Here is a 12,511-nt window from a genome sequence, read left to right on the forward strand (position 1 = left end):
GCACATCTGTCAAACACAATTCATGGCTTCATGGGAAATTATGGAACAGCAATTTCCATGTGTGACTTCTGCTCTGAAAAAAGCAAGCTGCTGAAGCATCTAACCCCCTGGCTGCAAGAGGCAGTTAAAACCCTGTAGATTCAAGCATTACTCAAAGGGCAAAGATGCCCTTGAATGAAGTTCTAGCTACTTTACAGTGGGGCTCTGTTCTCCACAGTTTTTGCCACCCAAAGGCTATGTCTCTGACAGTAGACTGGAAGAACCCAAGAGCGTTAGAACTTGATTTGTAATCTGCTCCAGACTGAAGGGTGTCAGTCTCACTTCTGTTCCCCACCATTCAGTCTGAACTGAAGAAGCTTCTTGGATGAGAAGCAAAATGTCTTCAAGCAAAAAATAAAGTCCAGTTGCCTTTTGAAAAAAACACCTTCAGTGAGAGGAACAAACGATCTGAAATATAATGTAGGCTGGCCCAAATCAGCCTAGTTTCATGAAGACCTCAAGAAAATGGAGTTAAATGAATGGACTGAACTTGGGTTGGGTATAATTATTATTTTTTTCACTGTTGATATGTAAAATAAAAAACAATCGATGTTGGTTTCATTTAATTATAATAAGCATTACACTTTGCAATCCGTTGTTCTCATAAATTCCCTTTATTTAGCAGTGACTGATTACATGCCATCAAGTCATTTTTGACTCCTCGCGATCACATAGATTTTCTATTTATAAAATAGCAGAAGGACTATTTAGCAGGGCTTACATAAACCCCTGACAACAATCAGTCACAAAAATATGTAAAACTTTCTGGGTACACCAAAGGGGTTTATATGTTTTTTGATAATTGTACACACCACAAATTATTCAACCCAACTTTAATCTAGATAGCATGTGGTGTGAACCTAATAGTATCCATAAGATATACTGTATTTATCATAAAAATCAAATTGCATAACAAGACATTTATATCTGAATATCAATATACTTAATAGATAAGTTAAAGGAATATTTGAAATTTCTTTTTGCTGAATAGCGATGGAATAAACAGGCATCAAATGATAGCAACTAATCCCATAGCATATTTGTCATAGGAATCAGCTTTCTATCAAAGATGAAACAGTAGCTGGGTATGTACAATGTACTAAGCTTTCATTAGTTTAACAATACTCTTTTAAGTAACCCACCACTGTACCATACACAACAGTAAAATTCAAATTCGTATATATGTAAGCCTGCCTACAGCCATAAATCATGATTTAGAAGCCACAATATCAGCACAAGCTTAGAAATTCAAGAACAGATTGGCAATACAGAATGACTCATCAGTTAATGCACACTCAAGTTAACCAATATGGATCCCATAATTCTAATTCATTAGTGTCTTAATCCAACCACTCTCTAACTTTTGTATGGCAAATAACAGTGTAAGAACTTATCTCTGCATGAAAACAGAAGTGGCAGTTCTTTAATGTGAATCCATAATGCACCCATGTTAAATATTTCAGTAACTCCCATGTTTGAAAGGGACAAACAAGGAGATTATTAGTCTGGATGCTTGGATTAGTTTAGTTACAAAGGAAATGTAAATCGCAACCTCTATCAAGACAAATGTAGTTCTTAGAGGAAAAACCTTTACAAGCTCTGGCATATCCAGATTTCCCCTTTTCATCGTCTAAAGAATCATGCACTTTGCAAAATGCTCAAAAACCTGTTCAATTTCATAGTAAACTGGCTAGGATTTCAGGCATTTGTTAGCATGTCAGATGGAGAAGTATTTGTGTCATCATACTTAAAGTTTAAACACAGGATTGGCAGAGACTGAAAGGTCAAGAAGCTTTGTATTTTTGATTATAAATTGTAATCCTGTGAAAAATTAAAATATGTTTCCTCTAGGCAATTTTCACACAATTTAATGACAAAAGTAGAAAAACTATAGCATGAAACAGACCCTATTAAAAAGCTGATATGGAAGATAGAGCAATGGTTACTAGTTTGAACTCCCAAATCCAACAGATTATATTATAATGGCAATGTGCACAGACACACATACTCCAAAGCTGAGTAAGTAATTTTCAACATCTTTCTATAACTTTCTACAAGATTATGCAGTTTCCCCATCATTTATACAGTGATGGGCTGTTTTTCTAAATTAAAAACACACACACACACACACACACAAAACGGGTCTTTCTGGTGCTCCCTAGTCCCCAGGATGTTCAGACGTACTTTTTATTTGTTTTAGCAACCATACTAAATAAGGAGACATCAGCTGGATCAACCCAATTAGCATATTTCAGAGGGGTAACCAAAAGCATTTAAGGAATTCACAAATATAGACTCTTCTCCTCCACCAATTCCTACAATTCCAAGATTTATCATTTGCTTTGAGTGATAATTAACAGCCATCCAACCATTAATAAATTAATCTCCATTAATTAATTAGAGATTAATTAATCCTTCTCCAACTATTTAAATGGATAGCTATCAAACCTAATTTCATGGCAATAAGCGTCACAGATAAACTATGCTATAAGTGAAGAAATGCTTACTTTTAGCCGATTTGAAGCTCCCTATATTTAATGAAAGATCAGTATTGTTGTTTTATGTCCAATTCACTAATTTGCCAAAAGTTACAAAAAATATTAACAGGAATTGATACCCCTACATATGTTCATCTGGATAAAGGGAGGTCTACAAGGCCCTGTCTTTTTCCCCTTATTTCCAGGTTCTCCAACAATGTGAGTTTACTTGGAAATGAAACAGGGAACTATCAGAGACTTGTGATAGAAGTTGTTCACCAACAGATGCCTGAATTCAACAAGATTTAAGAGGAAATATATTTTCGTATGGAACTTCATATTCTTACATAGCAGGGAGCCTTTGATCAGGTTCAGGGGTCTGGTCTGGAATTGTGGAAATGAACCCATCTATCATTCAAAAATTAGTTAAATCTGACTCAATGCTCAAACCTGGAATAAGATTCACAGAACAGAGCTACCTTCTTGCAGAATTAAGCCACCAGGAAACAAGCAAGTATAACTTTTTTGCTTTTGTGGTATGAAATGGAACTTGCATGCCATAGCCTTGAGTGAAAAAGTATGCCAAAATAGATACAAATTAGTTCAAGTTCCTTTAAAATCTGTCAGCAAAAATAATAATCTTGAATTTTATTGTTTACAATAGAATGCAGTGAAATCCACAGTAAACTCCAACACATACGGTACTTTTTTTTTTAATTTCATGACTCCAAAACTTAGGAGATTAGAAATGAAGTTTGTCATTACATGATTGATTTGCATCATCAAAGTATTAAAATAAACCAAGATACTGTGTTGATGAAAAATCACACCAAAGCCAGAAATCCTGAAGATGAATAGGCGATGCAGGAAGAAAAATCAATTAAGATATATCAATGTTGCATATATGGATATATAAGTGGTGTATAAAAGACCTTTGTTAAAATTCTGTAATTTTAATCCAGAGGAATTTTTAACAGAGGATCTGAAATTGCAAATGGATTGATGAAGATTAGTAGAAATTTTAATAAACCAATTTTCAGTGCTCAGTGGTATTAGCTGAAAAGTAGAAAGATGTTGTACTTACATGTTTTATTATATGCATGATTATCATTTAAAAAACCTTTGACTTTACCAGATGGTTGGTAATTATGATATAAATCGAACTATGGATATAGATCAGGGACAGGCAATGTTTGAAGGATTTGGGTCCTCACTTTACCTAACCCTCTAGATCAGTGGTTCTCAACCTGTGGGTCGGGACCCCATTTGGGGTCGAACGACCATTTCACGGGGGTCGCCAAACAAGGCTGTCCGCCATTTTTTTCCTTTTCTTTGGCCACGCCCCTGGCACCCAGTGATGTATAAGTGGGTTGGGGGTCACCACAACATGGGGAACTGTATTATGGGGTCGCGGCATTAGAAAGGTTGAGAACCACTGCTCTAGATGACAGCAGGAGACACTCTGAAGCTTCTAATGACGACACCAGAAAGGGTTGACCCATTTGCCCCAGGTTTCTAGGTGATTATAAATGCAAATGGAAACTGTAGACCTCTATGAGGTAAACAATTTCATCCCAAACCTTAAAATCCTCAAAAAACCAAAACTACACCACTGAGATCTATGCATTTTGACCACTGAATTTCAAGTCTGCAATTTGGACTGGCAGTCACATATAGCCTCCAGATTGTCCACTCTTTGTCTAGGGCCACAAAGTTAATATTCATATTTAAATATTGCAATGTCAGAAAGATTTCCTTCCATCTTTCTTTGCTAAAAAATAAAAAAGAATTATACAAAAATAAAAATTCAGGCCTCTCCAAATAGACACAATCTTTATAGTGCATCCAATTTGATCGTTAAGATAAATGAGCAGTAGGATTCCCATGTTTAGATGGTTTAGATGTAGATTGATTTTTCTGTTGACATTCTGAAGTAAGCCATGTTAGTCTTAACATTTCCAAAGATGAATATTCTAACACAGGCAATACTTTGAAAGAACTGATAGCTGAAATATTACACAGAAGGGTTATCTAGTAGGTGACAGATGGGAGATACCAACTAAGTGAAAAAGTCAAATAATCAGACAAACACTATAGTAATCGGCTAAACTGATGCATGTGTTCTTACTACACCATAAATGGTCAGAATGTGACCTTCCATTGTTATGAAGACTGCAATTTTATCGTTCTTCACTACTGGCCATATTAGTTAGGTTTGATGCAAAGTGACCCTCAGTAGCCTTTATCACCACATGTAATGATTAAGGACAACACTTTTAGCCTCTGCACTTTATCTTCAGGACCTTTGCAGAAATTTCACATTTTGTCCCATAATTTTCCTCAACCATCTTCACCAAAAGCAGCTTCATTAACTTCAACACTTCACAGCTGTGTAAATCTCAAAACCTTTTCCTCTCAGCTGTAACCTCAGCACTTGCTAAATTGATTTACAAACCTTAAATCTTACTCATTAGGAACTGAATTACCCTTATTCCCAGTAGGGATATCTTAAGCCTCTCTCAAAATTTAAGGGATTAATCTTAACCTGTGACTTGTTCCTTTATCAGCAGAAAAAGCAAAAAAAAAAAAAAAAAAAAAAAGGAGGAGGAAAACAGGTACACCAGTAACACCTATCAGCTTTCTAACTCAGCTATGTCCACATAGACTTGGAAAAATCTTTCAACTATAGGAATAAAAATATGCCATTTAAGAAACTAGGAACAAAAGTGGCACATATAAACCTGCATGTACCGACTACTGAAAATTCTGGAAGCTTCTTTCCCAAGTATGCAGGAAAAATAACTTTTAAGTTACATCAAAAGCTACTTCCCATCACACAGCATTCAGTTTTCATCCTACCTAACATTGCTTATGTAACGGAGAGGACCAATACAGTACCACCTCTGCAGTGAACTGCTGCAATGGAGTTATTTTCTGATCATGTCCTAGATGTGACTACTCATGTTCTGCTGGTGTCCTGAACTTCTTCAGTTGGAGGGCAACTGAACTAAAATACTACTGAAATTGAAAACAAAGGGACTAAGAAACTGATTATTAAACTCCTATTAAAAGAATAACAGAATTGGAAGGGACCTTGGAGATCTTTCTAATCCAACTTTCTGCTCAGGCAGGAAATCAGAAAGTATCACCCAATTATTTATCTGCCAATCATTATGAGTTTCTCATTGGGCTCCCAACTCTCTTTTGTTACACCATTTGTTTAAAAATTGTGGCACTTATGGCAACATTAAGATTTATCAAGCATATCAACACAAGATATTTTTAATACCAAAATTCTTGAAGAATGGGTAGCTTTTATCTTATGCAGCTGATGGAAAGTATAAGAAACATATATGGACCTTAGACTTACCAGATTATGTTATTTCAGAGTCATAATCGACTGAAGAGGTGAACGAAGGACAAGGAACCACCAAACTCATCTGCTCAACTCTAGCTAGAAGCATTTCAAGGAAACTGAGCCAATTTCATTGTAAATCAGAACAAAAAAATGCAAAGAGGTTCAAAAAATATATTTTAGCTAAGATTTCTGAGGTTTTTGCATTTAGCTTTGCATATTTCTAAAAATATGTTCGCATTGTTCAAAATAATGATAAACACCGTGTTAAGTTTTCTTCAGAACAAGTATTTATGCTTACCTATTAAGGGCCATAAGACTATAGATTACTCAGAAAGACTACTCAGGATTGCTTTTTATTCACTGTATTTAGAGCATGACTGTAATGGCACATACTTGAAATGGAATCAGACATGGTAAACTTTGTAAGGAGATATATCCTCTCTTCGTATAAACCAAACACATCAACTCACAGGATTTTTGTTACTGATGGAATTACAGGTAGTCCTCGACTTGCGACCAAAATTGATCCCAAAATTTCTGATGCTAGATGAGACATTTGTTAAGTGAGTTTTGCCCCATTTTATGACCTTTCTCACCACATTTATTAAGTGAGTAACTGCAGTTGTTAAGTTAGTAACACAGTTGTTAAGTGAATCTGGTTTCCCCATTTATTTCGCTTGTCAGTTGCAAAAAGTGATCATGTGATCCCAGGACATTGCAACTGTCATAAATACGAGTCAGTTGCCAATTGTCCAAATTTTGATCAGGTAACCTTGGGAATCCTTCAATGGCTGTGTGAAAATCATTCATACATCACTTTTTCCAGCACTGTTGTAACTTCGTTTACTAAATGAACTGTTGTAAATCGAGGACTACCTGAAAAACATTGCTTCCCTCTTCTCAACAAATTAACAGCTTTCACTGGACTGATTAGATAGAAATGATAAAGCAAAATATTACAATTAGTGCATCATACATGCATGTGGATGATTTTCATTTCCTTTTGTTACCTTCAGAACAAATCAGACAAATCAGAAGGCATAACTGAAGTTTAAAGTACCAATTTCAACTTTTAACACCACAAACGCCCTCCTGCTTCATCCCATAAACTAGTCATACCGTGAAGGCCTCTCTTTGATGTATGAAATGAGTCTTGTGTGATTTTCAAACTGATAAAAACATTCCAAAGAACATACTTTTAGAAATAGAAAATGTGTGAGTAGGACAGTTCCACTAGTCAGCATAGGTCTATTTCTCCTGCTTATTGGACAAAAGAGTGCAGGGCTATGAAGTTTTACAAACTATAGTATAGAGGCACTAACCATCCTCTAAGATGATCTGTTAGAAGACGCTTTAAACAGTTTTATGCTCTAATGGTTCACAAAAAAATTGTGGTCTTTATAGAATTTAGGTCAAAGTTCCCACAATTATGGAATTTACTTAGCTTTCCTACCCTTGATTTACATCTACGATTACCAAATGTGTTTGTGAAGTGAAACATCAAAAACAAAGCAAGCTCTCCACACACACTGCAGTTCTGCAAATCAATCAGTGAGCCAATCCAGTGGAATTAGAATTCACATCTGTGTAACCTAAATATCACTGAACATAATCCCTAGATTTTTTTCTCTCTCCAAAAATGGCATACGTGCTCTCTGTGTGCATTATTTCATCTATTTTTAACCACCAACAACCAGTGGCAGGCGCAGATCAATGGACAAGGTCAATTTTTAAAAACCTTTTTCTCCAAAACCAAAAAAAAAAAAAAAGAGTTAAGATTGTCCTCTACTCTCGCAGACTAATTTAACAGACTAATCTTTCTCTCAGGCAGGAATTCTTCTAGTTATCAACACCGAGCTCATTGCCCATTATCCACCAAGCAAACATAAAAAATACAAATCAAAGGTTTCATGCTTGTCTTGAGGCTCCCAGCGCAAATTAAACACTCCTTGGCGATGTTAAGGTGTTTGAATTCAAAGCTCCATTTACCCCTGGACCTCATTTTAGCTCAGCTCTTCCTCTATCCGAGGAGGCCAAGATCCAGGCCTAGAGAGGATACTCCGCAGGATAAAGAGGTTTACATAAACCGAGGCCCAGCGAGCCAACCAGAAAGCACCGGGACCATTAATCAGAGCCCGGCACGTTGTCACCTCAGCTCACTCGCCGGACTTCGCTCCCTTTCCTTCCCCCCTCCCCGCGCCCTTCCCTCCGCCAAAGGCTGCAACTGAGCGGGGGGGGGGGCAGAAACAGGCATCTCCCGCGCTTTGCAGGGGCCAAACTGTCCCTCAGGGAGGCTCGGTGGTGGGGAGAGGGAGGGGGGGCAGAGAGAGAGAGAGGAGCTCAGGGCTCAGCGCGTTCGAAAGAACATCAAAGCGGGTCAGACGGCATGCAAGAGAGCGCGCGCTGCCTTTTCGTCTCCCCGCAGGGAAAGCGTCTCCAACGGGGAGTCTCTTCGCCGCAGGTTCGGCGGCCCAAATTCTAGTCAAGACGTTCTCTCCCTCCCTCCCTCTCTACTGCAATCCCCAGGGATGAGTTTGGGGGGGGGGTGAAGGGCGAGAACGGTGCAACATTTCACGGAGTATCCTGCAGAAGTGCTCAAAAGAGGCTGCACAAAATCGCGCGTCCCTTTCTCTCCCCGCTTCCCCCCCCCCCGCCGCCTTCCTAGCCCGTCTCTTTTACGAGGCGGCATCTGGTGGGTCTCTTCTCCCTCCGGAGGTTGGAAGGGGAGGGGGAAAAAATGAGGTCAATTGTAGCCCCCGCTTCCACCCACCGACCCCATCGGGCCCGGGCGCCGAAGGCAAAGCGCAGCGCCCCCTAGAGGCCCCCCGCGGCTCTTGCTCCAGCTCGGGAAAGCTGGTCTGCCGAGAAGAGTCAACACGCATCCTTCCCCCCCTCTACTCCACCCCCCCCAGCCCGGAATCTCCTTCGAGAAACCCCGGTTCCGACGCCCTACCTGCGTCGCTTTGTGGAACTGTTTCTTCAAGCCCGCCACGGACATGGTTGCTGCTGCGGCAGGAGGAACGGCCGTGAGAGCTGCGGGCGGCCGGGGATGCTTCTTGCCCTCTCCTGGCTCTGCTCGGTCGCCCTTGCTGCCTCTCTCACCCCCCCCCCCACCTTCCCCGACGGGTTATCAGATCCCGGTTGTGGTGCAGAAACACCCTGACGTCAAATCGTGGGAACTCGTCCTCTTAAAGGGAAAGGCGCCCCACTTTTCAGCCCTTCTCTGCCCGGCTTTCCCGGTGGGAGCGGAGGAGGAAAACGTCTTGTAGGCGTCTTCTTCCTCCTCTCCCCCCTCCCCCCACGTCACTATGGAAGTAGACTTAGGCGAGCAAGCGTATTATCCTTTATGTCATATTGATGAAGTGGTTGCCCAAGGCCAAGGAAGATTCGTTTCGGCCCCTGCCCATCGAGTCTTGGGTTCTTCGCAATCTTGGCTAGTCAGTTTCAAGATGGGGAAAACTTGCTCGTCTGCACACCCTCGCTTGGCTTCCAAGTCATTGGAAGTTTTTCCGGAAGAAACTGAAGAGTTAAAAGAGCAGGATAAGGCAATGCTATTCGGACAAGGACTCTGTGACATCCTCAAAGCTGGGAAATTATGGCGTTGGTTTTGACAGAGTGCGAATAGTAACGGCCGTGATTTTAGTGGGCTTGGAATAATACATAACTATTAAAAAATATGCATCTTGTTTGGTAGCTAGATGCTTAGTTCTTTCAGTGTTATGAACTGCTGATTTATGGGTATGCAGTATTGTGCAAACCCAACCAGCAAAATATATCTGAATAGAACCCTATTGATGTTAAACTACCATTTTTAATATTTTAATATTTGGGACGCTCAAATGGGACACAGCTTCACATATATTACCTTAGGTTAGCTAGTCTGTGGTTTTCTCAAAGCAATACAGTTTGAGTTACGGCCTATCCTTCCTCCTCTTCCCAGTTTCATGCAAACGTATCTTCCCCAGGAGGACATATTAATCTTTCCTCCCTGCAACTCCTTCTCATCATCTTTAAACTAACAGGAGATAGTTGGAATCAGAATCGGGGTTCATGAATGTCTGCAAATACTGGAGTTTCAATCATGCCATTACAGACACCATTGTAACTTTCTAACCATACTTTGTTGGGTATCCCTAGTTAAAATGGTCGAAAATAAAAAGCAACAGCTGAGGAGAAAATCAAATGATTAGTAGACATTAGCAGAAATTTGTTGCATGTCTGGCATGTGTTACCTAAGACTCCTCTTTACCAACAGCTCTCTGAAATAGTTCGGGCTGAGAGAGAACAACTAGCACTAGCCCAAAGTCATTTAGCCAGCTTTCATGCCTAAGATAATGCTAGAACACAGTATTTTAACCACTACACGAAAGTGGTTCTCAGTTACTTTAGGCATGCTCAAAACATAAGGGTAAAATCTGCCACTTAACAAAGAGGCCATTGGTTGTATGCCCTGTTAACTTCCGGGCGAAAGTAGGGGACTTGTTTTCAAGCAGCAGAGAGACTGATGTGTAAATGGAAGAAAAATAATGTAGGTCTTAAATTATTAGGTCCATAGAGATTCTCAGTCATCCAGCTCATCGATATCTCAAAGGTGCTTTTTCAAAAAGCAACTGGACTTTGCTTTTCCTTGAAGACATTTCCCTTCTCATCCAAGAAGCTTCTTCAGTTACCTTTTGAAAAGGGACTATCAAAATTAGGTATAACTTCATCTTGGGGATTCTCTTGGAAAAAAGCTACATTGCTCAAGAATGGAGAATTTTTTTTTCCTTCTAGCCCAGTGGTTCTCAACCTTTTTAATGCCATGACCCCCAACCAGTCGTAAGTTGAGGACTACTCAACTGGTCGTAAGTCGAGGACTACTCAGCATCGTTTGCAGCACCGTTTGCAGAATGGGACTTTTGGCGGGCTCAGCAGGGCAGAGACAGCCTGGACAATTCCTATTGGCTTTTGAAAGCCAATAGAATTAGACTCTATTCAAGAGAGTCTATTCTATTAGCTTTCAAAAGCCAATAGAAAAAAGGGAGCAGCACAGCTAAGGAAAAGGGGGGGAAAATGGCAGACTGCGTTGTTTGGCGACCCCCGTGAAATGGTCATTTGACCCCAAATGGGGTCCCGATCCACAAGTTGAGAACCACTGTTCTAGCCCTTCATGAAGTAATAGTTTGAAATTGAACATGTAAAAAAGGGGTCTATGACTTGATGACATCTGTGCCAGATGGGTTTTTATTACTTTGATGACATCAGTGATTAAAACTACTAATAAGCTCTCATGATAATATGTATTACAACTATTTTTATATGTTCCCTGTGTTTCTGAGTTGGCAAGAAGAGAAGCCACTACGTATTGACTTTGATTTGGAAGAACTGGAGTATGTAAACTGAAAATACCTAAGAAGTCTGGAAGACCTGAACATTTATTTACTTTCCTCCATCAGGTGTCCCACTTGATTTCAAGGACTATTAAACAACAAACAGCAAAGGAATTAACTCCTTTCCAGCTAAGTTACAATCAAAGTAGTTTTATCACAACTTATGTATGATTTTCCAGGAATGGCTTTCAATCTCTTTTGATTGAACCTTCCCCCCCCCCCCAAGGCATTTTTCCCTGACTAATCCTCAGGGCATTTTATCTTTATAACAATAAGCTCAACATCTTGGAATTAAATGCTTGGGCTGAGCAGATGCATCCTAAGAATGTTCCCAAATGGCAGGAATAAAAGAAGGAGGCAGAGTTAAGGCATCCACTGAGTTGAAAGCATGGGTTCCCTTTCCCTTTCCAACTGACTTCTCCATATTGCTAACAGATTTTCAGGATAATCTTGAGTAGAACCTAGCACAAAATACCAAACTTACCCCAACTCTTTTTCAATAGTTGAAGAATACCTGTTTTCAGTACCTGGTTTCCTTGTTACCTTCTGAGGGGGGGCTTTGTGGTATCTGAAGCAGAACATCCACATTCAGTCACAGTTTTGTTCCATACAGTATTAACCTTGTGAACTCTCAAGCTTCCTCTTTCTGCTATGTATTCAAGATGGATAGTGATTAATATTTATATATATTTATATGTAAGGGTGTAGGTGTATACATATACATACATATTTGTTTTCTGAGGTTTTCGCAGGTATTTGTATGTAGGTCTTTGGTTATTCGGGTTTTCTCCCGCATCAAATTGGAAGTGTCTTAGTGACATTTCGACAAAGTCCTATTCATCATCTTCAGGCTTTGACTTCGTCGAAACGTCGCCAAGACACTTCCAATTTGACGCAGGAGAAAACCTGAATAACCAAAGACCTACATACATACATACATACATACATATATATATCATGTTTATATGTGTGTTATATTTGCGTACACTTTTGAGAGCATGCAACAGAATTTCATTTTTAATGTGTGCCAGTGTGGCTACAGTAAAAAAATGACAATAAATGTTATCTTATCTCATCTCAGCTTAGTTTAGCTTATCTTAATAGTTAATTAATTTGATTATCCATCATGCTTATATGTCCTTATCTTACTAATAAGGAAGAGTCTGCCATCATCCCAGATGGGGAAAACCCAAATCATTGGAATCATCCAATTCTGTAGATGGACAAAAAGTAAAGTTTTCTGTGCAGATGCTGTAACATTTCCTCTA

General features: G+C 39.5%; 1 protein-coding gene across 1 annotated transcript in view; it reads right to left on the reverse strand.

The window, feature by feature from the left end:
* Window positions 1-9,368, reverse strand: part of SH3GL2 (SH3 domain containing GRB2 like 2, endophilin A1) — a 193,518-nt gene extending 184,150 nt beyond the window's left edge. Inside the window, exon 1 of the mRNA XM_039319422.1 lies at window positions 8,828-9,368. Within this exon, the coding sequence (XP_039175356.1) occupies window positions 8,828-8,872 (45 nt within the window). The 5' untranslated portion in view covers window positions 8,873-9,368. The remainder of the gene's footprint in view (window positions 1-8,827) is intronic.
* Window positions 9,369-12,511: the final 3,143 nt, after the last annotated feature.

The sequence above is a fragment of the Crotalus tigris genome, unplaced genomic scaffold, assembly GCF_016545835.1.
Source record: "Crotalus tigris isolate CLP2741 ecotype Arizona unplaced genomic scaffold, ASM1654583v1 scf7180000023589.2044511, whole genome shotgun sequence".
NCBI classification, from domain to species: Eukaryota; Metazoa; Chordata; class Lepidosauria; order Squamata; family Viperidae; genus Crotalus; species Crotalus tigris.